Below are 26,047 nucleotides of genomic sequence, written 5' to 3'. Positions count from 1 at the left end.
TAGTGGAGGATAGAGGTGTGTAGTGGAGGATAGAGGTGTGTAGTGGAGGATAGAGGTGTGTAGTGGAGGAAAGAGGTGTGTAGTGGAGGATAGAGGTGTGTGTGTGTAGTGGAGGATAGAGGTGTGTGTGTGTGTGTGTAGTGGAGGATAGAGGTGTGTGTGTGTAGTGGAGGATAGAGGTGTGTGTGTGTAGTGGAGGATAGAGGTGTGTGTGTGTGTAGTGGAGGATAGAGGTGTGTGTGTGTAGTGGAGGATAGAGGTGTGTGTGTGTAGTGGAGGATAGAGGTGTGTGTGTGTAGTGGAGGATAGAGATGTGTGTGTGTGTGTAGTGGAGGATAGAGATGTGTGTGTGTAGTGGAGGATAGAGATGTGTGTGTGTAGTGGAGGATAGAGATGTGTGTGTGTAGTGGAGGATAGAGGTGTGTGTGTGTGTGTGTGTGTGTGTGTGTGTGTGTGTGTGTGTGTGTGTGTGTCTGCGGAGTTGAGCGGTCAGAAATCCCCCTCAACGTCCTTTCCCCCGCTCCGCAAAAAATCTCTCAGCGTTCACAGGAGAGAAAAAAACGACCACTCAAATTTTCGCTCCATTTATTTAGTTTAAAAACATAATTTTACCTGGTTAACTCTGAGTGGTTGTTTTGGACCTGTACCGGGTTTGGGGGTTCCCCTCCCCTCCCAAAAAATATCAGAAAATAGAAAGTAACACATCATTTGAAAACTACAGTCCTTCTCTTTTTGGAAATCAAACTCAAATCTTACTGCTGGCAATACATTAAGAATCCCCCCCCCCCCCCCCCCCCCCATAAAGGCCATAAATCATGCGCTATGGTCATATTCATAGAGTAGGAAATGTGGGTAAGAGTCACCAAAAGTACCAAGATTTTAGTATGCGTGGAAAGGGTCCACCCCGATGGTAAAGCTGCATTTCCTTCTCTCTCTCCATGTTATGTTATATGCACCCTAGCTCCTCGTTTACAATAGGAAAAGTGAATGGGAAACAAAGTTTGACGTTTCCTGGCCTGTGTCTTTAAAAAAATTAATAATAATAATTGAAAGCCCTGATTGCTAAAGTTAGGCAGGACAGGCCCATTTTGGTGATTTCTGCTATATCATCAAAATAAATCAATCACAGCACGTCTTTGGACTCATTCAGCAGTTTTTACCTGATTTAAGTACAATACCATTGGAAATGAATGTTGAAAGTTCCATTTTATAGTTCTGAAACTTAAGTTAAATGATTCTGTCGCTGCTTCCTGTTGACAAGACATATTGATAAATAGACCAATATCAAAACACTGTTTTAAAGTGTCCAAATCAATAACCAATATGCAGAACCAGTTTGTGATATGTTGAAAACCTAAACATAAAATGTACTATCTCTACATACAGGACCTGTGCAACAATGGTAATCATATTACCTGGATTATTTTAAACGAGCACCTTATAAACTGCACACGCACTTTTGACAAGTGGCACTCATCGATTAGGGAGGATATGTACTGTTGATACACCACAACTCAGAAACCACATGGAAACTGGAGATATTGTTACATCACTGGTTAGAGGACAACCTGCAGAACATGGCTGATCTCTCTCTCTCTCTCCCCCCACCACCACTAATGTATCAGAATGTCGTTGCCCACCTTTACTTGTCCATTTGTCTTTATGGCTGATCTCTCTCTCCTCCCTCCAGGAGTTGAACACTAACTTCCGTCAGATCATCTTCCCGGAGGCTCTGCGCTGCATGTTGAAGGGAGAGGCGACCCTAGAGACCATGCTGTCTGAGCTGGACTTCTTAGTGGAGCAATGTGCAGACGGGGTCTCCCTGCAGGGGCTGGCCGACGCCCTGCACACACACCTCCGCAGCGCCGCCATGGGCCTGGAGCACGAGGCGGAAACACAGTGTCTCCACATCACCAGGTTAGGACAGGGGAACACACTGTCTCCACATCACCAGGTTAGGACAGGGGAACACACTGTCTCCACATCACCAGGTTAGGACAGGGGAACAGTGTCTCCACATCACCAGGTTAGGACAGGGGAACAGTGTCTCCACATCACCAGGTTAGGACAGGGGAACACACTGTCTCCACATCACCAGGTTAGGACAGGGGTACACAGTGTCTCCACATCACCAGGTTAGGACAGGGGAACACACTGTCTCCACATCACCAGGTTAGGACAGGGGAACAGTGTCTCCACATCACCAGGTTAGGACAGGGGAACAGTGTCTCCACATCACCAGGTTAGGACAGGGGCACACAGTGTCTCCACATCACCAGGTTAGGACAGGGGAACACTGTCTCCACATCACCAGGTTAGGACAGGGGAACACAGTGTCTCCACATCACCAGGTTAGGACAGGGGAACACAGTGTCTCCACATCACCAGGTTAGGACAGGGGAACAGTGTCTCCACATCACCAGGTTAGGACAGGGGAACACACTGTCTCCACATCACCAGGTTAGGACAGGGGAACACACTGTCTCCACATCACCAGGTTAGGACAGGGAAACACACTGCCTCCACATCACCAGGTTAGGACAGGGGAACAGTGTCTCCACATCACCAGGTTAGGACAGGGGAACAGTGTCTCCACATCACCAGGTTAGGACAGGGGAACACAGTGTCTCCACATCACCAGGTTAGGACAGGGGAACACAGTGTCTCCACATCACCAGGTTAGGACAGGGGAACAGTGTCTCCACATCACCAGGTTAGGACAGGGGAACACACTGTCTCCACATCACCAGGTTAGGACAGGGGAACACACTGTCTCCACATCACCAGGTTAGGACAGGGGAACACACTGTCTCCACATCACCAGGTTAGGACAGGGGAACACACTGTCTCCACATCACCAAGTTAGGACAGGGAAACACACTGTCTCCACATCACCAGGTTAGGACACAGAGGAACACACACACTGTCTAGAGGAACACACACACACTGTCTCCACATCACCAGGTTAGGACAGGAAAACACACTGCCTCCACATCACCAGGTTAGGACAGGGACACAGGTAGTAGGGTTAGTGTTAACTGGTTATGTTATTGTAGGATGTTGCGGGCCCAGTACTCTCAGCTGATGCAGCCTCCAGGGGGCAGTGTGGACTCAGCAGGACAGGACTCTCCTAAGATGTCTGCCGGTCAGATGCTGCTGGTGGCCTTCGATGGCATGTTTGCTCAGCTCGAGACTGCCTTCGGGCAGCTCACAGAGAAGGTAACACGCACTTCCTCAATCTCTTTCCTCTCTGTCTCACCCTCTCTCTTTCTCAATCTCTTTCCTCTCTGTCTCACCCTCTCTCTTTCTCAATCTCTTTCCTCTCTGTCTCACCCTCTCTTTCTCAGTCGCTTTCCTCTCTGTCTCACCCTCTCTCTTTCTCAGTCGCTTTCCTCTCTGTCTCACCCTCTCTCTTTCTTGCTCTTACTCTTGCGCTCAATCTCTTTCATCTTAAACTCTCGTCTTTGTCTCTGGTCCCATCTTGTTATTCCTCTTCACTCCACATTCCATGTGTTTGTCATGTCTATATGTCACTTATCTCTCGTCTTTCCTCTCTTCTCACTCCCCTCTTCCACTTCTATTATCTGTTATCTACCCTCCCCTCCCCTCCCCTCTCTCTCCCCTCCCCTCCCCTCCCCTCTCTCCTCCCCTCCCCTCCCCTCCCCTCTCTCCTCCCCTCCCCTCTCTCCTCCCCTCTCTTCCCTCTCCTCCCCTCTCTCCCCTCTCTCCCCTCTCTTCCCTCTCTTCCCTCCCCTCTCTTCCCTCCCCTCTCTTCCCTCTCTTCCCTCCCCTCTCTTCCCTCTCTTCCCTCCCCTCTCTTCCCTCTCCTCTCTTCCCTCTCCTCCCCTCTCCCCTCTCTCCCCTCTCTCCCCTCTCCTCCCCTCTCTCCCCTTCCGTCTCTCCTCCCCTTCCGTCTCTCCTCCCCTTCCGTCTCTCCTCCCCTTCCGTCTCTCCTCCCCTTCCGTCTCTCCTCCCCTCCCGTCTCTCCTCCCCTCCCTCTCTCTCCTCTCCCCTCCCCTCCCCTCTCCTCTCCTCTCTCCTCCCCTCTCTCTCCTCCCCTCTCTCTCCTCCCCTCTCTCTCCTCCCCCCTCTCTCCCCTCCCCTCCCCTCTCTCCTCCCCTCCCCTCTCTCCTCTCCTCTCCTTCCCTCTCTCTCCTTCCCTCTCTCTCCTTCCCTCTCTCTCCTTCCCTCTCTCTCCTTCCCTCTCTCTCCTCCCCTCTCTCCTCCCCCTCTCTCTCCTCCCCCTCTCTCTCCTCCCCCTCTCTCCTCTCCTCCCCTTCTCTCCTCTCCTCCCCCGCTCTCTCTCTCCTCTCCTCCCCTCCCTCTCTCCTCTCCCCTCCCCCTCTCTCCTCTCCCCTCCCCCTCTCTCCTCTCCCCTCCCCCTATCTCCTCCCCCTCTCTCCTCTCCCCTCCCCCTCTCTCCCCCCTCCCTCTCTCTCCCCCCTCCCTCTCTCTCCTCCCCTCCCCTCCCTCTCTCTCCCCCCTCCCTCTCTCCCCCCTCCCCCTCTCTCCTCCCCTCCCCTCTCTCTCCTCCCCTCCCCTCTCTCTCCTCTCTCTCCTCTCTCTCCTCCCTCTCCTCTATCCCCTCCCCTCTCTCCTCCTCTCTCTCTCCTCTCCCTCTCTCTCCTCTTCTCCTTCCCCTCCTTCTCTCTCCTCCCCTCCTTCTCTCTCCTCCCCTCCCCTCTCCCTCCTCTCCTCTCCTCTCTCTCTTCTTCTCCCTTCTCCTCCCCTCTCTCCCTTCTCCTCTCCTCTCCTCCTCCCCTTCTCTCTCTCTCTCTCTCTCTCTCTCCTCTCCTCCCCTCTCTCCTCCTCCCCCCTCTCCCTCCCCTCTCCTCTCTCTCCTCCCCCCTCTCTCTAGATGATTTCCATGGAGGTGCCACCGGCGTGGCGGAAGGTAGATGTGATGCGTGAGGCGCGGGCTGCCCAGGTGCATTTCTTCCACAGCGGTCCTCACAGACATGTTCTGGAAGAGATCTTCTTCCTCAAGAGGCTCCAGACCATCAGGGAGTTCTTCAGGCTCTGTGGATCCTTCGCTCAGACACTCTCTGGTGAGAACCCTGATGGGTTTCTAGTCTCTGTCTGTCTCTCTCTCTCTCAGTTCAGTTTCAATTTAAGGGCTTTATTGGCATGGGAAACTATGTATGTATGCTTACATTGCCAAAGCAAGTGAAATAGATAATAAACAAAAGTGAAACATTACCAAACATTCTCTCTCTCTCTCTGTGTCTCTCTCTCTCTCTCTCTCTCTCTCTCTGTGTCTCTCGCTCTGTGCTATGAAAGTTGTGCTGTCACACAGATATAGAATAGCAGTAGAGGTCAATGCTGTAAAGTTGGTATCTGGAGCGCTAGTGATGGGGGGTGATCCATACAGTTACATATCAGGATATTATTTTTGACAATATATTATATTGCGACAGTTTTGACTGTCGCAATATAATTTTTTGCTGTAGTTGGCTGTACCTGCATCAAAACTCCATTGTTTCCTTCATAGCTTGTTCTCCATCTTTTTAAATAGAGCCTATTGGTTTTCAGCACTTCTATGTCTATGTCCAAAACCTGCTTTCTCATGGCTCTCTCTTGTCCCTCTGCAGCAGACACATAGTGAGCAGTATGTTTGGAACATCGAATCGCAATAAAATCACTATCGGATAGCAATCCATATAGAATAGTGAGAATCGCAACACATATCGTATCATGATAATATCGTATCGTGAGGTCCCTGACAATTCGCTGCCCTATGAAATGGTATCTCAAACATTGTAAACAGTGAGTTTGACCCTCTCCTTCTCCCCCCTCCCTCCCCAGGTACGTGCCCCCCAGCGGCTGAGGACCCGCCTCCCTCCAACGGCCCTGTAGCGTTAGGGGTTCCGGCGGGTGTAGGTCTACCGGGGAAGTTCCGGGGATCGTCGGGCGCGGCGGTGGTAGTGAGCGAGGAGCAAATGACACGGCCCATCAAGGCGTTCACAGCAGAGTTTGTCCGTCAGATGCTGATGGGTCTTCCCACCCAGACCCTGGGTCTGGCTCTCTGCAGCACCCTGTCTGCCCTGGGTCTGGACCTTACAGCACAGGTGGAGGCCAAGGACTTTGGAGCCGACGGCAAGGTAGGAAGGAGGTCCCTGTGCTGTTACCTATATACTTGATTGATCAAATGTTATATTGTCTTCATACATTTTTGTTCTGTCCTGATTTAAACTAAAATGTGAAATTGTTAATTGTCCAGGTGTCGTTAGATGAGTTGTGTAAGCAGACGGTGGTGCAGGGTCTGGGTGCAGGGCGTCTGTCTCAGCTGCTACTGAACAGAGGTACGGTGCTGGCGTCATCCTACGACACGGCCTGGAAGAAACTGGACCTACTCAGACGCTTGGAGGCCAGCCTCGACGCTGCCAAGGTCTCCCTGCAACGCACCCAGCTACACATCACCATGTTCCAGGTGAGAGGAGTGTGTGTGTGTGTGTGTGTGTGTGTGTGTGTTAACCCTGTCCTATGTTTGTGTATTCCAGTGGCAGCATGAGGACGTGATAGGTCCTAGGACCCAGCGTGCACGTGTGTGTGTGTGTGTGTGTGTGTGTGCGTGTGTGTGTATGTGGGGATAATCCACTCCCAGAAATAAAAATCATGAAACTCCTGTCAATTTGGTAAAAGCCTATGTTCTATCAGTGGGTAAAATAACAGATTTTCCCATTATTTAACTTCTAAGTGTTCCGTCTGAGAAATCAGGAAATTGTGTAGGAACGTGTCATAGCTACACTATAAATGTGTGTGGACACCCCTTCAACCCGTTGCTGACAGGTGTATAAAATCTAGCACACAGCCATGCAATCTCCATAGACAAACATTGGCAGTAGAATGGCCCGTACTGAAGAGCTCAGTGATTTTCAACGTGGCACCGTCATAGGATGCCACCTTTCCAACAAGTCAGTTCATCAAATTTCTGCCCTTCTAGAGCTGCACTGGTCAACAGTAAGTGCTGTTATTGTGAAGTGGAAACCTCTAGGAGACACAACAGCTCAGCCACAAAGTGGTAGGCCACACAAGCTCACAGAACGGGACCGCAGAGTGCTGAAGCGTGTAGTGCCTAAAAATCGTCTGTCCTCGGTTGCAACACTCACTGCCGAGTTCCAAACTGCCTCTGGAAGCAACGTCAGCACAATAACTGTTAGTCGGGAGCTTCATGAAATGGGTTTCCATGGCCGAGGAGCCGCACACAAGCTAAAGAACACCATGCGCAATGGTGTTCTTTAATTCCAGTGAAGGGAAATCTTAACACTACAGCATACAATTACATTCTAGACCAGGGGTGTCAAACTCATTTTAGCTCAGGGGCCACATGGAGGAAAATCTATTCCCAAGTGGGCCGGACCGGAAAAATCATGGTATATATAACTTAAAAACAACAACTTCAGATTGTTTTCTTTGTTTTAATACGATCAACATACAACATAAAGCTGGAGCCTGAGGACAGTGTGTCCAAAATAGTACAAGCACAACATCACTATTAATCATAAAACACGTCAAGTTTATTTGAAAATTCTAAAGAAAAAGAACACACAAACACACAATGCCTCAGTGATTAACAGAACTGTTTCACAGATCACAGAACTATATCAGGGTGTCATTTCTCAGGCAGAAATGTAGATAAAAAGAATGAAATCCTGTTCCCCAAACAAGTGCAAGAACCACAGAGTCAAGAATAGGTTAAATATACAAATAAAATAAAAACAATTAAAAACAATAGCACATCAACATAAAAACATATAAACATAAAGCTGGAGCCTGAGGACAGTGTCCAAAAGCACAACATCACTATTAATCATAAAACACCTCAACTTATTTGAAAGTTCTGAGGACAAAGAACACGCAAACACACAATGCCTCAGTGATTCACAGAAGTATATCACAGATCACATAACTATATCAGGGTGTCATTTCTCAGGCAGAAATGTAGATAAAAATAATGAAATCCTGTTCCCCAAACAAGTGCAAGAACCACAGAGTCAAGAATAGGTTAAATATACAAATAAAATAAAATCAATTAAAAACAATAGCACATCAACATAAAAACATATAAACATAAATCTGAAAGCGTTGCTCAAACTCCCGTAACAGTCCCGTTATTTTATCTTTGAACCGCTTCATGTCTGCCACATGTTGGGTCGCGCACACATTTTTCAGACAGGGGAAGTGAGCTGCATCACCACCGGCAAGTTGCGTCTCCCACAATGACAGCTTCAACTTGAAAGAACGTATGCTGTCATAATACTGCGTGACAACTTTGTTGCGCCCTTGCAGCTGTTTGTTCAAGTTATTCAGGTGCTCTGTAACATCCACCATAAATGCAAGGTCCTGCATCCATTCTGCGGAATGAAATTCTAACACTGGTTTGCCCTTTTCTTCCATGAACTGTTCAATTTCTTCTCGTAAATCAAAGAAACGCCTCAGCACAGCACCTCGGCTTAACCATCTTACCTCAGTGTGGTATGGCAGGCCATAGATGTGGTCTTTCTCTCTGAGAAGGCTGTCAAACTGACGGTGATACAGGCTTCTGGATCGGATGAAATTAACAGTTTGGATGACCACCTTCATGACGTTATCCATCTTTAATGACTTGCAACACAAAGCCTCCTGGTGCAAAATACAGTGAAAAGTCAAAAAATCACGTCCTCCATTTGCAGATTGCACTTTCTCTCTGAACTTTGTCACAACGCCTGCTTTTTTCCCAATCATTGAGGGCGCACCATCTGTAGCCAGGCTGACAGCGCGGGACAAGTCCACTCCGACCCTGTCCAGCGCGCCGACGAGTGCGGTAAAAATATCAGCTGCTGTCGTATCTGTCATCGGCACCAACTCCACGAACTCCTCGGTGACGGTCAATGTGTCATCAACTCCGCGGATGAAAATGGCCAGTTGTGCAACATCTGTAATGTCCGTGCTTTCATCAATTGCAACCGAAAACGCAATAAATGACTTTACTTTTTGCTTCAACTGGCTGTCCAAATCCACTGAAAGATCGGAAGTCCTGTCTGCAACTGTGTTTCTTGTCAGGCTGATATTTGCAAAAGCCTGCCGCTTTTCAGGGCACACAATCTCCGCTGCCTTCATCATGCATGTTTTTACAAATTCACCCTCACTAAATGGTTTTGAAGCCACTGCGATTTCATTAGCAATGAGGTAGCTAGCTTTCACTGCAGCGTCACTGATGTCTCGGCTGTGAGTAAACACAGACTGCTGTTTCTTCAGACCCGCCAACAGTTCATTCACCTTCTCTCATCTCCGCTGTCCTTGAAAGTTGTCATATTTGTCGGCATGAAGACTCACATAGTGGCGACAAAGGTTATATTCTTTCAGCACTGCAACATGCTTTGAACACACCAAACATACAGCTTTCCCATTCAATTCCGTGAATAAATAGGATGACCATTTTTCTTGGAACACTCTGCACTCTGCGTCCACTTTTCTCTTTTTTGACAGAGACATATTGGGGCAATGAGGGTGCCAAAGCACATAATGTTAAAAGTAGAAGCCGTAATAAATATCGCGGGCAAAACAAAGTAGCTCATTGGCTGCACGTGCTTGACCTACTTGCTCTGCCCCGGTATAAACAGTTTGCTTGCTTAACACAATTGCTATTGCGCCATCCAGTGGACGCAATTGGAACAGCAGTTTATTTTATTGAAAAATTGCAGCGCATTTTTATACTTTACAAAAAAAAAAAACATTATATATATTTTTTTTTCTAAATCATCTCGCGGGCCGGATTAAACCCGTTTGCGGGCCTGATCCGGCCCGCGGGCCGGACGTTTGACACCCCTGTTCTAGATGATTCTGTGCTTCCAACTTTGTGGCAACAGTTTGGGGAAGGCCCTTTCCTGTTTCAGCATGACAATGCCCCTGTGCACAAAGCGAGGTCCATACAGAAATGGTTTGTCGAGATCAGTGTGGAAGAACTTGACTGGCCTGCACAGAGCTCTGACCTCAACCCCATCGAACACCTTTGCGATGAATTTGAACACCGACTGCGAGCCAGGCCTAATCGCCCAACATCAGTGCCTGACCTCACTAATGGGCTTGTGGCTGAATGGAAGCAAGTCCCCGCAGCAATGTTCCAACATCTAGTGGAAAGCCTTCCCAGAAGAGTGGAGGCTGTTTATAGCAGCAAATGGGGGGACCAACTCCATATGAATGCCCGTGATTTTGGAATGAGATGTTTTGGTCGTGTAATGTACATGGTCACTGGAGATGGGGATAACACTATCACATTTCATAACGCTTTTAAAACCATTACCTTCACACCAGATTGCTATATCAGCCTATAGATAAAATGGGCATACTTGTCTAGAACACATTCCTATGTTTATCGTCATGACGAAGTAGCTATTTATTTGTGTGTCTGTGAGAAAGGGCCCTTGCTGCCATGGCAACATACTCTGCACTCACTCTGGGTAGCAGAGTTGCACGTTTGTTTTTACAGCTAGCTAGCTACTTCACATGCTGATATTGACTCTGGTATTATTGTGTGGAGCTGTGTTTGCTAGCTAGCCAGCCAGCCAGCCCAGAGAGAGCATTGCATTGTGGGTTTCGTAGTTGACTTAAGCTTCGACAGATTTCCGCAACGATTTTCACTTGTTGCTACCAACATTGTTATAACGACAAAATTAAATATTCGTTAACAAAAAATATTTTCACACATTAGTGTTATTTAACACTGTTTAACACGGTTAGTGGTTTGGGGTGGATTTTTCCCTTTAACCCTGTCCTATCTCTGTGTATTCCAGTGGCAGCATGAGGACGTGCTAGGTCCTAGGACCCAGCCAATGAGTGTGAGCCCTCCGCCTCGCTCCATCATCCTCAGTAGTATGAAGAAGAAGCTTTACAAACTCAGCCAGGACGAGGCGGCCATCACTGCTTTACAGGTCAGTACACAGTCATGATGGTTTGATTACTCATCACCAATCTGTTAACCTTGATAGCTAACTAGACCATTACTCTTAACTACTCCAGTAAATAAAATGCGCTCTTTCTCTGTCTAGTCCTTTAATGAATGTGTAGCTGTTTCTTTAATGAATCTCTCCTCTCCCCGCCTGCAGGAGAAGCTGGCATCACTAGAGGGCAGTATAGAGCAGCGTCTGAAGTGGGCCGGTGGGGCCAACCCTGCCCTGGCCCCGGTTCTCCAGGACTTTGATCTGACCATCGCAGAGCGCCGCGCCCTAGTGGCCCGGGAGAGCCAGCGCACCAGTCAGGTACACCACCCTACACTGTGCTGCGTTTATGTCCCCAATGGCACTCTATTCCCTGTATAGTCCGGGTTTTCTGGAAGTACATGGAGTAGCCCACCAAATAGATTAAATAGCCAGCAAGGGAATTATGGGCAGGATTTTTTTTTGCTTACCGAGCTCTATTTTGTTGGCTTCTTGTACATTCTAATGCCGTGATTACTGAACATGTATTAATTCAGTGTGTTTAGTTGTTTTGGATATCGTCTAGGCCTATATGATCAGGACTATCTTCTAAGTAGTAACTTTTTTAACATTAAACCTGTCTTGATGAAAGTCATATTTACAGTTTTACTGGAAGATATGAATTGCCATAATGATCATCAAATTATGTATTTTATTGGCTATGCTGCTGTGGACACTTAGGGTAAGGAAACCAATGTGCCTTTTTGTAATTTGGGTGAACTATCCCTTTAACAGTTTGACCTGTCAATCATTTACTGTGGCTGGGATTGTCAGGGGATGGGGCAGGATGTTTGAGTCACAGAGTTGGTAGAGTTTCAGACCTGTCAATCAAACCACTGTGGGTGGGACTTTGAGGGAAGGCGGTAGATTAGTAATCTAGTCAGAAAAACGAGTCTACTCTTTCAATTTAGTCCGTATAGCCTTTTGTTCTGTCAAGTAAACTTAGATTCCCTATTGAGAAACAATATACACTGAACAAAAATATAAATGCAACATGTAAAGTGATGGTCCCATGTTTCATGAGCTGAAGTAAAAGATCCCAGACATTTTCCATACACACAAAAAGCTTATTTCTCTCATATTTTGTGCACAAATTAGTTTACATCCCTGTTAGTAAGCGTTTATCCTTTGCCAAAATATTCCATCCACCTGACAGGTGTGGCATATCAAGAAGCTGATTAAACAGCATGATCATTACACAGGTGCACCTTGTGCTGGGGACAATAAAAGGCCACTCTAAAATGTGCAGTTTTGTCTCACAACACAATGCCACAGATGTCTCAAGTTTTGAGGGAGCAGTGCAATTGGCATACTGACTGCAGGAATGTCCACCAGAGCTATTGCCAGATAATTGAATTTTAATTTCTCTACTATAAGCCGCCTCCAACGTCGTTTCAGAGAATTTGGCAGTATGTCCAACCGGCCTTACAACCGCAGACCACGTGTATGGCGGCGTGGGGGCAAGCGGTTTGCTGATGTCAACGTTGTGAACAGAGTGCCCAATGGTGGCGGTGGGGTTATGGTATGTGCAGGCATAAGCTACGGACAACGAACACAATTGCATTTTATCGATGGCAATTTGAATGCACAGAGATACCGTGACGAGAGTGAGGCCCATTGTCGTGCCATTCATCTGGCGCCATCACCTTATGTTTCAGCATGATAATGCACGCAAGGATCTGTACAAAATTCCTGGAAGCTGAAAATGTCCTAGTTCTTCCATGGCCTGCATACTCACCAGACGTGTAACCCATTGAGCAGAATTGCAGGAAAAATACATTTAAAATGCAAAAGATTCAGGGGGAGGACCCCCCAGACCCCCCGCCATATCATGCACTCCTACTTTTATGCAGAGTCAGGCCCCATGAATAGACCTACAGGTATGACTGAAGAATGAAGCGGGTGTTAAGCATGGGCTTTGCTTCATGAAGCAGGTGTTAAACATGGGCTTTGCTTCATGAAGCAGGTGTTAAACATGGGCTTTGCTTCACAGAAAGCAGCAGTTGACTACTCCCTTGTCAACACTTCAATCAAATCAGTAGGCCAATATCAATATCCTTAATATTACCATATAAGTATCATGACGTTAGCTTTTTCTAACCTTCAGTGTGTTTTCTTTGATCATATCTTGGACCAGAATAAGGCTCTACTGCCTATTGTTCCTTCAGTGATGATTCAACGTCTTCATCGAGTGTTTTCATAATATTATCTGCAGAGAATCGCCAAGAAGCAGTAGTAACCTTCCAGTATGCAAATTAGGGAACCAAATGAACGGCTCTCTCACCGATTCGGTTCTGTTCACCTAAAATATCAGTTCAAAAAGAGCCGTTTGTTTGAACAACCCTTCACTAGGCTTCACAGGCAAGTCTCGACATGGGCTTCAAATCCTAGTTAAATACAAACAAGATATTTGGTTTACGTGTCCCGACGCGATACCATGGACATGATGACATGGACATGGACACGTATGATTTATGAATAGCAAAGGGATATAGGAGATTTGAATTATTCAGTCAGTTTGGCACCTTTTTATAAACTAGTGAACGCTTGCTGTTTGGTCGTCAATCAAAGCACAGTAAATAGCCTGTTACCCGACACCCTGGTTGTGTAGGCTTTATGAAACACTCAATGTGCCACGATGAAATAAAGCCTGTGTGTCCATGAATGCTGACGATTCAACCATATACAGTGAGGAGAACAAGTATTTGATACACTGCCGATTTTGCAGGTTTTCCTACTTACAAAGCATGTAGAGGTCTGTAATTTTTATCATAGGTACACTTCAACTGTGAGAGACTGAATCTAAAACAAAAATCCAGAAAATCACATTGTATGATTTTTAAGTAATTAATTTGCATTTTATTGCATGACATAAGTATTTGATCACCTACCAACCAGTAAGAATTCCGTCTCTCACAGGCCTGTTAGTTTTTCTTTAAGAAGCCCTCCTGTTCTCCACTCATTACCTGTATTAACTGCACCTGTTTGAACTCGTTACCTGTATAAAAGACACCTGTCCACACACTCAATCAAACAGACTCCAACCTCTCCACAATGGCCAAGACCAGAGAGCTGTGTAAGGACATCAGGGGTAAAATTGTAGACCTGCACAAGGCTGGGATGGGCTACAGGACAATAGGCAAGCAGCTTGGTGAGAAGTCAACAACTGTTGGTGCAATTATTAGAAAATGGAAGAAGTTCATGATGACGGTCAATCACCCTCGGTCTGGGGCTCCATGCAAGATCTCACCTCGTGGGGCATCAATGATCATGAGGAAGGTGAGGGATCAGCCCAGAACTACACGGCAGGACCTGGTCAATGACCTGAAGAGAGCTGGGACCACAGTCTCAAAGAAAACCATTAGTAACACACTACGCCGTCATGGATTAAAATCCTGCAGCGCACGCAAGGTCCCCCTGCTCAAGCCAGCGCATGTCCAGGCCCGTCTGAAGTTTGCCAATGACCATCTGGATGATCCAGAGGAGGAATGGGAGATGGTCATGTGGTCTGATGAGACAAAATAGAGCTTTTTGGTCTAAACTCCACTCGCCGTGTTTGGAGGAAGAAGAAGGATGAGTACAACCCCAAGAACACCATCCCAACATGAAGCATGGAGGTGGAAACATCATTATTTGGGGATGCTTTTCTGCAAAGGGGACAGGACGACTGCACCGTATTGAGGGGAGGATGGATGGGGCCATGTATCGCAAGATCTTGGCCAACAACCTCCTTCCCTCAGTAAGAGCATTGAAGATGGGTCGTAGCTGGGTCTTCCAGCATGACAACGACCCGAAACACACAGCCAGGGCAACTAAGGAGTGGCTCCGTAAGAAGCATCTCAAGGTCCTGGAGTGGCCTAGCCAGTCTCCATACCTGAACCCAATAGAAAATCTTTGGAGGGAGCTGAAAGTCCGTATTGCCCAGCGACAGCCCCGAAACCTGAAGGATCTGGAGAAGGTCTGTAAGGAGGAGTGGCCCAAAATCCCTGCTGCAGTGTGTGCAAACCTGGTTAAGACCTACAGGAAACGTATGATCTCTGTAATTGCAAACAAAGGTTTCTGTACCAAATATTAAGTTCTGCTTTTCTGATGTATCAAATACTTATGTCATGCAATAAAATGCACATTAATTACCGTATTTTCCGCACTATAAGGCGCACCGGAGTATAAGCCGCAGCAGCTAAATTGAATGATGTGTACATATATAAGCCGCTATGGACTATAAGCCGCAGGTGTTTTAATGTTTAATTACCATATGTAAGGGTTCGTGCACATAGGGGATTGTCGGGAAAGAGATGGATTGTGCATGAAAACTTCCTTTGCACAAACTGTCTCGCTCTCGTAATGTCTGTCTGTCTTGCTCTCGTTCTGTCTCTCGTTCTGTCTCTCGTACCACTCTCGGTTCCACTTTTACTTTTGCGCGCTACCTGTCTCACTCTTTTCCGGCCTCCAGCTTTTCCTGCTGGAGCCCGCCGCTTAAAGGTGGGGGGCGCGGACCGGTCATAGAGCCCATAGAGTTAAAGTTGGTGGACTGTAACCTGTAACATCCATAGATTTAGGAGGTCTTCTAGTGGCCGTTAGCTGTAAAAATCCATAGATTAGCCGCACCGTTATATAAGCCGCAGGGTCGAAAAATGGGAAAAAAGGCGCGGCTTATAGTCAGAAAATTACGGTACTTAAAAATCATACAATGTGATTTTCTGGATTTTTGTTTTAGATTCCGTCTCTCACAGTTGAAGTGTACCTATGATAAAAATTACAGACCTCTACATGCTTTGTAAGTAGGAAAACCTGCAAAATCGGCAGTGTATCAAATACTTGTTCTCCCCACTGTATGTCAGCCACCACAGCTAATGAAGTCACTGAAACCCTTAACAAGGAGTTGCAGTCAGTTTTTGAATAGGTGGCCAGTAATAAACTGGTCCTGAACATCTCGAAAACTAAGAGCATTGTATTTGGTACAAATCATTCCCTAAGTTCTAGACCTCGGCTGAGTCTGGTAATGAATGGTGTGGCTGTTGAACAAGTTGAGGAGACTAAATTACTTGGTGTCACCTTAGATTGTAAACTGTCATGGTCAAAACATATAAATTCAATGGTTGAAAAGATGGGGAGTGGTCTGTCCGTAATAAAGAGATATACTCTCGACACCACACTCCACCAAGCAAGTCCTGCAGGCTCTAGTTTTGTCTTGATTATTGTCCAGTCGTGTGGTCAAGTGCTACAAAGAAAGACCTAGTTAAGCTGCAGCTGGCCCAGAACAGAGCGGCACGTTTTGCTCTTCATTGTAATCAGAGGGCTAATATTAATACTATGCATGCCAGTCTATATTGGCTAAGAGTTGAGGAGAGACTGACTGCATCACTTCTTTTTTATAAGAAACATTAACGTGTTGAAAATTCCAAATTGTTTGCTTAGTCAACTTACACACAGCTCTGACACTTACCCCATCAGACATGCCACAAGGGGTCTTTTCACAGTCCCCAAATCCAGAACAAATTCAAGAAAGCGTACAATATTATATAGCGGCATTATTAAATGGAATTCCCTTCCATCTCATATTGCTGAAAAGAATAGCAAACCTGGTTTAAAGCAACACCTTACGGCACAACGCCTCTCCCCTATTTGACCTAGATATTTTGTGTGGATGTATTGGTATGTAGGCTACGTGTGCAATCTTTTTAAATTGATGTAGTTTTCTGCTTGAGCGGTTGTCTATTAAGGTTCTGTATTATGTCATGTTTCGTGTGGACCCCCGGGAAGAGTAGCTGCTGCTTTCATAACAGCTAATGGGGATCCTAATGAAATACCAAATACCACAAAACAATACGTGGATTTCAACTCATCATTACCACGTACGTGGGATGTGTAAATTCTCTCACATGAGACGATGAAGCCACATCAATGCTCTCCCTCCTCAGTGAAAATACATTTGACCGCAGCCAACTACAGCGTACAAAAATAACACTGGTACCGAGAGGCGGGACAGAGAGCAGACTGACTAACCAGCAGTGTTTCCCTGCCATCGCTCGCTCTGTGACTGACAGGCGCCTGTCCTATCAATACAGCACTAGAAGGTGCATAGCGTTCATTCTAGCGGGAGAAGGCTATACGTACATTTCTGACTACCGAATTTAAACTTTGAAATGAAAAGAAGCCTAGTTAATTTATACAGTGGAAAAAGTAGCCGGATTACAGTTAATCTGTTATCGGCTATTTAGCCGAAGGAAGGCGCTTATGGAAAACTCCTAACTCCTGAGTGGCGCAGTGGTCTAAGGCACTGCATCGCAGTGCTAACTGTGCCACTAGAGACCCTGGTTCGAATCCAGGCTCTGTCGCAGCCGGCCGCGACCGGGAGACTCATGGGCGGCGCACAATTGGCCCAGCGTCGTCCAGGGTAGGGGAGGGAATGGCCGGCAGGGATGTAGCTCAGTTGATAGAGCATGGCGTTTGCAATGCCAGGGTTGTGGGTTCGATTCCCACGGGGGGCCAGTATAAAAAAATATGTATTCACTAACTGTAAGTCGCTCTGGATAAGAGCGTCTGCTAAATGACTAAAATGTAAAATGTAAAACATTTGTATAGTGCACATATTTTGACCAGGGCACTGCGACGGGCCGTATGTTCAAGCTAGTAACCACGTGTTCTTCAAGCCTGGCCCTGGATAGCTATTTCTGCTGATTTAACCTTTTTTTTTTTTTTTATACGAATTTAAAATTATATCTAAACTTTATTCCAACTACCAATTGACGTTCCTCAACTTTGTCATTCCTGTTACAGGTGTTGTCCTCAACTTTATCATTCCTGTTACTAGGTGTCATCCACAACTTTATTATTCCCGTTACTAGATGTCGTCCTCAACTTTATTATTCCCGTTACCAGGTGTCGTCCTCAAATGTGTTATTCCCGTTACCAGGTGTCGTCCTCAACTTTATCATTCCAGTTACCAGGTGTCATCCTCAACTTTATCATTCCCGTTACCAGGTGTCGTTCTCAACTTTATCATTCCCGTTACCAGGTGTCGTCCTCAACTTTATTATTCCCGTTACCAGGTGTCGTTCTCAACTTTATCATTCCCGTTACCAGGTGTTGTCCTAAACGGTGTTATTCCCATTACCAGGTGTTGTCCTAAACGGTGTTATTCCCATTACCAGGTGTTGTCCTAAACGGTGTTATTCCCATTACCAGGTGTTGTCCTAAACGGTGTTATTCCCATTACCAGGTGTTGTCCTAAACGGTGTTATTCCCATTACCAGGTGTTGTGCTAAACGGTGTTATTCTCATTACCAGGTGTTGTCCTAAACGGTGTTATTCCCATTACCAGGTGTTGTCCTAAACGGTGTTATTCCCATTACCAGGTGTTGTCCTAAACGGTGTTATTCCCATTACCAGGTGTTGTCCTAAACGGTGTTATTCCCATTACCAGGTGTTGTCCTAAACGGTGTTATTCCCATTACCAGGTGTTGTCCTAAACGGTGTTATTCCCATTACCAGGTGTTGTCCTAAACGGTGTTATTCCCATTACCAGGTGTTGTCCTAAACGGTGTTATTCCCATTACCAGGTGTTGTCCTAAACAGTCTTATTCCCATTACCAGGTGTTGTCCTAAACGGTGTTATTCCCATTACCAGGTGTTGTCCTAAACGGTGTTATTCCCATTACCAGGTGTTGTCCTAAACGGTGTTATTCCCATTACCAGGTGTTGTCCTAAACGGTGTTATTCCCATTACCAGGTGTTGTCCTAAACGGTGTTATTCCCATTACCAGGTGTTGTCCTAAACGGTGTTATTCCCATTACCAGGTGTTGTCCTAAACTGTGTTATTCCCATTACCAGGTGTTGTCCTAAACTGTGTTATTCCCATTACCAGGTGTTGTCCTAAACTGTGTTATTCCCATTATCAGGTGTTGTCCTAAACTGTGTTATTCCCATTACCAGGTGTTGTCCTAAACATTGTTATTCCCATTACCAGGTGTTGTCATAAACGTTATTATTCCTGTCCCAGGTGACGTTCCTGTGCAGTACCATACTGAACTTTGAGGGTCTGCGGACGCGGACCTCCGAGGCCCTGAGCATGGACTCTACTCTGTTTGAGCTGCTGAAGAGGTGCCAGCAGACCTGCTCCTACGCTGCCCAGTTCAACACCTCCGTCTCCCCCATAGAGCTACAGCTGCTGCACAGACTGGTGAGTACTGACCCCTGACCCCTAGCTACAGCTCCACAGACTGAGTACTGATCCCTAACCCATAGCTACAGCTGCTCCACAGACTGGTGAGTATTTAGGTGTTAATTGGACACAAATTGAAAGGAAATGCAAGAAACCAGCAGACACTCCGCCCTCCGACACTAGGTTTTCACTCCAACCCTAATCTAGCACACCTGACTGTAAGTATTTAGCTGGTTGATAAGCTGAATCAGTTTAGTTACAACTGGGGTTGGAGCAAAATCCTACAGGAGAGGAGCTCTCCAGGAACCGTGTTGGGCAGTGCTGATAAAGGGGATAGGTGTACCATTTGGGACTCGCGTCACTCTCTCATCTTTCCTCTCCCCTCAACCTCAGAGCCCGGCGTTGGAGCTGCCCATCGGCAGCCCTGATTGGCTGGCCTGTGCCCAGAAGCAGCTGGGTCAGGAGCTGGCTACCCAGGGGGCTGTGCAAGAGGAGCGCGAGCAGCAGCTGGACGTCGCCACGGAAACACTGCAGCTATTGGTGGACAGCATCAAGGGCATCCTGTCCAATCACAACCGCCACCTGGCTGACGTCAAACACCTGCTGAAGGCCATGGCCAAGGTACGGGAGACACAGATACACATACACATACACACACACACACACACACACACACACACACACACACACACACACACACACACACACACAGACACATACCACCTGCTGTGGGCCAATGCAAAGGTACGGACAGTGACACACAAACAGGGAGACCTAGAGATACATGATACTCTCAGCAATCCACTATGCAACTTTCATAATGATTTATTTGATAAAAAAAATATTTATATGAAAATACATTTGATAAACCCCCTTTGCCTTTTCACACCAACTCCTTCCTAACTGACCTGACCTCGGCCCGCTCTGTTTGTCCCTGCGTGGGCCCCTTACCTCTGCCCTATTTGTCCCTCCCAGGCCCCCTACCGTAGCAAAGATGGTGGATAAATGAAGATGTCTTACTCAGGCAGTTTACCATAGAAAAGTAATTGTCACAGTCCCGGTCTGGTCTGCTTAGTTCATTGACTGTAGATGAACCAGATAAAGGAGCCAGTGAAACGTCTTCTGTCTCTCCCGTAGGACGAGGAGAACGCGCTGGCGGAGGGGGAGGAAGTGACCTACGAGGGCAGCGTGCGCCAGTTCCTGTCGGAGTACAAGGCTTGGCAGGACAACGTGCAGATCGTGCTGTTCACTGTCGTCCAGGCAACGGGCCAGCCTCGAGGGGGAGGATCCAGTCAGGAGGGGGTGGAGCTACTGCAGGAGATACCTGCTACCCTGAAGGAACTACTCACACAGAGTACCAGGTACACACACACACACACACACACACACACACACCGTGAAGGAACGACACACACAGAGTACCAGGTGTACACACACACACACACACACACACACCGTGAAGGAACGACACACACAGAGCACCAGGTACACACACACACACACACCGTGAAGGAACGACACACACAGAGTACCAGGTACACACACACACACACACACCGTGAAGGAACGACACACACAGAGCACCAGGTACACACACACACCGTGAAGGAACGACACACACAGAGCACCAGGTACACACACACACACACACACACACCGTGAAGGAACGACACACACAGAGCACCAGGTACACACACACACACACCGTGAAGGAACGACACACACAGAGCACCAGGTACACACACACACACACACCGTGAAGGAACGACACACACAGAGCACCAGGTACACACACACACACACACACACACACCGTGAAGGAACGACACACACAGAGCACCAGGTACACACACACACACCGTGAAGGAACGACACACACGGAGCACCAGGTACACACACACACACACCGTGAAGGAACGACACACACCAGAGTTACACAAACCCCTACCCGTACTGACACCCTGTCCCTTCTCTCTCTCTCTGTCTCCAGTGTGTATAACGGCCTGGTTGGCTTTGCGTCTCCGTTGGTGACAGAGAGGAGCGGAGACTGTTCCAGCCCCACCTCTACAGCTCAGACCAGCTTCGCTGCAGGTAACTACACCCCCCTCATGGTGCACTACCCTGGCTGAAGGCACCCTACTCCCAATGTAGTGTACTACTATGGTCCCTGGTCAAAAGTAGGGCACTACATAGTGAATAGGGTGCCCTTTGTTTAATGTGATAACCTGTGTTAATAAATACCAGAATGAGGAAAAATTGCATCTCGCTTCAGAGCTCACAGGCAATGATTACTCTCTCCTGCTCTCTCTCCTGCTCTCTCCCCCTCTCCTGCTCTCTCTCCCCCTCTCCTGCTCTCTGCCCCCCTCCCCCCCTCCCTCCCTCCCTCCCTCCCTCCCTCCAGCAGTGAAGTGCAGTGGTGTGAAGACTCAGACTGACTCAATGTCCCAGAATTCACGCAAGCTCCTCCCCCGTAACCTTGGCACCCCGGCGGACACCCCCCCTAGCGCTCAGACTATGACCAGCAAGGGTCTGAATCCCAGCCCCAAGCGGTCTGTACGTGACCCCAAGACGGGACGAGGTACGACCCCTAACCTCTATCTAACCCCTGACCTCCAATTCAATGAGTGCATTATTAGAAGAAGTGGCAGAAAAAAAAGACTGAAATATCACGTTTACATAAGTATTCAGACCCTTTACTCAATACTTAGTTGAAGCACCTTTGGCAGCGATTACAGCCTCAAGTCTTCTTGGGTATAATGCTACAAGCTTGGCACACCTGTATTTGGGGAGTTTCTCCCATTCTTCTCTGCAGATCCTCACAAGCTCTGTCAGGTTTGATGGGGAGCGTCGCTGCACAGCTATTTTCAGGTCTCTCCAGAGATGTTCGATCAGGTTCAAGTCCGGGCTCTGGCTGGGCCACTCAAGGACGTTCAGAGACTTGTCCCAAAGCCACTCCTGTGTTGTCTTGGCTGTGTGCTTAGGGTCGTTGTCCTGTTAGGTGAACCTTCGCCCCAGTCTGAGGTCCTGAGAGCTCTGGAGCAGGTTTTCATCAAGGATCTCACTGTACTTTGCGCCGTTCATCTTTGCCTCGATCCTGACTAGTCTCCCAGTCCCTGCCGCTGAAAAACATCCCAACAGCATGATGCTGCCACCACCATGCTTCACCGTAGGGATGGTGCCAGGTTTCCTCCAGACGTGGCGCTTGGCATTCAGGCCAAAGAGTTCAATCTTGGTTTCATCAGACCAGAGAATCTTGTTTCTCATGGTCTGAGAGTCTTTAGGTGCCTTTTGGCAAACTCATAGCGGGCTATCGTGCATTTCACTGAGGAGTGGCTTCCGTCTGGCCACTCTACCATAAAGGCCTGATTGGTGGAGTGCTGCAGAGATGGTTGTCCTTCTGGAAGGAACTCTAGAGCTCTGTCAGAGTGACCATCGGGTTCTTGGTCACCTCCCTGACCAAGGCCCTTCTCCCCGATTGCTCAGTTTGGCCGGGCGGCCAGCTCTAGGAAGAGTCTTAGTTTCAAACTTCTTCCATTACAGAATGATGGAGGCCACTGTGTTCTTGGGGACCTTCAATGCTGCAGTAATGTTTTGGTACCCTTCCCCAGATCTGTGCCCCTGTCTCGGAGCTCTACGGACAATTCCTTCGACCTCATGGCTTGGATTTTGCACTGTCAACTGTGTGACCTTATATAGACAGGTGTGTGCCTTTCCAAATCATGTCCAATCAATTGAATTTACCACAGGTGGACTCCAATCAAGTTGTAGAAACATCTCAAGGATGATCAATGGAAATAGGATGCACCTGAGCTCAATTTCGAGTCTCGTAGCAAAGGGTCTGAATACATACGTAAATAAGGCCTTTCTATTTTTTGTTTTTAATAAATTTGGTAACATTTCAAAATGCCTGTTTTCACTTTGTCATAATGGGGTATTGTGAGTAGATTGCTGAGGAAATTGTTTTATTTAATCAATTTTAAAATAAGGCTGTAATGTAACACAGTGTAGAAAAAGTCAAGGGGTCTGAATACTTTCCGAAGGCACTGTATAAGGAATAGAGTGCCATTTGGTACGCAAGCTGTGGGGCTCTGAGGCTTGCTGTCTCGGACGTCTATCTGTCCGTGTGTGTGTTGACTATGACGTGGTGTGTGTGTGTGCTGCAGCTGTCCAGGAGAGGAACTCGTACGCGGTGAGCGTGTGGAAGAGGGTGAAAGCCAAGCTGGAGGGGAGAGACGTGGACCCCAACAGGAGGATGAGTGTCTCTGAGCAGGTAGCTACACACTGCTTTACACACTGAGCAGCTAGCGACACACTGCTTTACACACTGGGCAGCTAGCGACACACTGCTTTACACACTGAGCAGCTAGCGACACACTGCTTTACACACTGGGCAGCTAGCGACACACTGCTTTACACACTGGGCAGCTAGCTACACACTGGGCAGCTAGCTACACACTGGGCAGCTAGCTACACACTGGGCAGCTAGCGACACACTGGGCAGCTAGCTACACACTGCTTTACACACTGGGCAGCTAGCTACACACTGCTTTATACACTGGGCAGCTAGCTACACACTGGGCAGCTAGCTACACACTGCTTTACACACTGGGCAGCTAGCTACACACTGCTTTATACACTGGGCAGCTAGCTACACACTGGGCAGCTAGCTACACACTGCTTTACACACTGGGCAGCTAGCTACACACTGCTTTACACACTGGGCAGCTAGCTACACACTGGGCAGCTAGCTACACACTGCTTTACACACTGGGCAGCTAGCTACACACTGGGCAGCTAGCTGCACACTGCTTTACACACTGGGCAGCTAGCTGCACACTGCTTTACACACTGGGCAGCTAGCTACACACTGCTTTACACACTGGGCAGCTAGCTACACACTGCTTTACACACTTTGTTGACAACTGCTTTTTCCTCCTCCTTTGCCTAATCCCGGTCTCCTCTCTCTCCCCTTTCCTCCTCTCCCTCTCCTCTTCTATCCCTCTCTCCCTTCTCCGTCTCCTCATCTCCCCTCTCTCCCTCACCTCTCCAGGTGGACTGTGTGATAAAGGAGGCCACCAACATGGACAATCTGTCCCAGCTGTACGAGGGTTGGACAGCCTGGGTGTGAACGGTGTCTCCCTGTGGTGCATCTCTTTGGTTCCAGCACACAACCGAGCCTCGCAGTGGGAGGGTTAGACATCCAACCGAACCTCCAGACCAGACACCCAGATACCCTGTTACCCACCTGCCCTGTTCTGGCAGGGTTAGGGTTAGGCGTGTCTGTCTGGGCCTGGGGGGGGGGGGGCGAAGGAAGGAGGGGAGGAGCCGCTGGAGCAGCAGCACTCAACCGTGCCACACGCTGATGGGGAAGGAGGGGGAGGGGGAGGGTCAAGATACACCCCCCCCATATAACCTCCTAGGGGCCCACCATGGAACCTGTACTCCCGTACCCCGTACCGTAGCAGCACTAAAGCTGTCTGCCTGCCTGCCTGCCTGGCTGATTGGCTGGCTACACCCAGTCCCACCCAACCCTGCCACCTGGCAATGGACCCAGCTAACACAACCAGCTAAAGGGTCACTCTGCAGTCTGTCTGCAGCCCGATCCGACCACCCTGCTTGTCTGTACGGGTGGGGGGGGGTCTGTCTGGGACAGGAAGGGGAGTAGGGGAATTGGGAGGGAAGGTGTGATAATAAGTCCCTCCCCCTCTACCCTATGTTTTGAATAACCTTTACCCTCCCCAAATGAAAACCACCACCCTCCACTCACTGTTACCACCGATGACCCCCCCCCCCCCCCTTAACAGCTGAGCTGGTTTACCCAGCATGCCGTTGGGTTTGGACCTCATTCAGAGGGGTGGAGAAAGGGGCAGATTTGCCAGGGTCTGAAGAGCTGATTGGTTGCTCCTGTTTTTAAACCAATCTCCTCCCTGATGGTACAGTGATTCTGATTGGCCAGTGACTAAGCTGCGTGAGTTGTGATTGGGCAGGTGTGGCATGGGGGGGGGGGGGGAATCTGTCGGCTGAATCCGAAGCCTGAGGGGAAAATGATTTCATTAAATAAAATTGTGTCATCAGACTATTTTTCTTTTTTCTTCTCTGAAACATTTATTGTAAAGCGGAAGGAAAAAAAATACATATTTTACAAAGCTCTTTAGAAATTGTGTATCACACAAGTTTCACGTAAAAAATGGATTATCAAGTGGAGATGGGTTTTTGGGGAGAAGATTCACTGTCGTGTTTTTTTTTTTTTTTTTTTATGTTTCGGCACTGAGTAAAAATATGCCTCAAGTTAACTAATCCTATTGTCTGAAGTTATGACTTTCTGTTAGGGGAGTTGAGATTTGGGGATTGACTGAGAAAGGACGACAAAGTGGTCAAAGTTCTAGCTAGTTATTATCTGAATCTTGGTTTACATCCCGAATGGCACCATGTCCCCTATACAGTGCACTACTTTTGACCAGAGACGTTTGGGTCGAAGGTCAAAGGTAGTGCCCTAAATAGGGAATAGGGTGTCACTTGGGACGTAAACCTTGACCTGAGAGAAATCCATGTAAAATCCATTTTTCTTCAATGTGCATCTTTATTCATATCTGTTATATTGTAGGCTTCTCCTCCCTACCCCCTTGTTTATAAAAGAGAAAACCTTTAGACTAGATTGCTTTTTCCTTTTTTGACTCTCTGCCTGTGTGTGAGTAAGTAGTATCCTTCCTTCCTAATATGGTATGTATACTCTCCAGCCCTATAGCTTGTGTTTTACTGATCCTTACTAACTGACCTTCTAGTTTTACCTTTTTTAGTGGGAGAAATAAGTAGAATAGACAAGTAAAGGAATAGTGGATGTTTTTTTTTTGGGTGATAGTACAAAACTGTTATTTCTTAAAAGATTTTATTGGATTTTGTTTGAAATAAACGTAGATTTAAAATTGT

At 47.6% G+C, this 26,047-nt stretch overlaps 1 protein-coding gene across 1 annotated transcript; it reads left to right on the top strand.

Annotated features, from left to right (window-relative positions):
* The first annotated feature begins 1,656 nt into the window (after positions 1-1,656).
* Positions 1,657-26,047, top strand: LOC311125042 (serine/threonine-protein kinase SMG1-like). Its single transcript, XM_084199123.1, has 14 exons — positions 1,657-1,917; positions 3,057-3,219; positions 4,859-5,048; positions 5,806-6,101; positions 6,221-6,430; positions 10,773-10,910; positions 11,085-11,237; positions 18,959-19,138; positions 19,514-19,741; positions 20,258-20,481; positions 21,111-21,211; positions 21,522-21,698; positions 23,284-23,390; positions 24,171-26,047. The coding sequence occupies exons 1-14, from the start codon at positions 1,742-1,744 to the stop codon at positions 24,246-24,248; spliced, it is 2,421 nt and encodes an 806-aa protein (XP_084055249.1). The 5' UTR covers positions 1,657-1,741; the 3' UTR covers positions 24,249-26,047.

The sequence above is a fragment of the Coregonus lavaretus genome (assembly GCF_964263955.1).
Source record: "Coregonus lavaretus genome assembly, contig: HAP1_SCAFFOLD_343, whole genome shotgun sequence".
Classification (NCBI taxonomy): Eukaryota; Metazoa; Chordata; class Actinopteri; order Salmoniformes; family Salmonidae; genus Coregonus; species Coregonus lavaretus.
Note: the sequence above shows the minus strand (reverse complement) of the source record. Positions and strands in the feature narration are given on the sequence as shown.

Coding starts and splice junctions, on each gene's coding strand:
- LOC311125042 (XM_084199123.1), top strand. CDS start 1,742: ATGTTGAAGGGAGAGGCGACCCTAGAGACCATGCTGTCTGAGCTGGAC. Junction 1,918..3,056: donor CAGTGTCTCCACATCACCAG/GTTAGGACAGGG, acceptor ATGTTATTGTAG/GATGTTGCGGGCCCAGTACT. Junction 10,911..11,084: donor CGGCCATCACTGCTTTACAG/GTCAGTACACAG, acceptor CCCCGCCTGCAG/GAGAAGCTGGCATCACTAGA.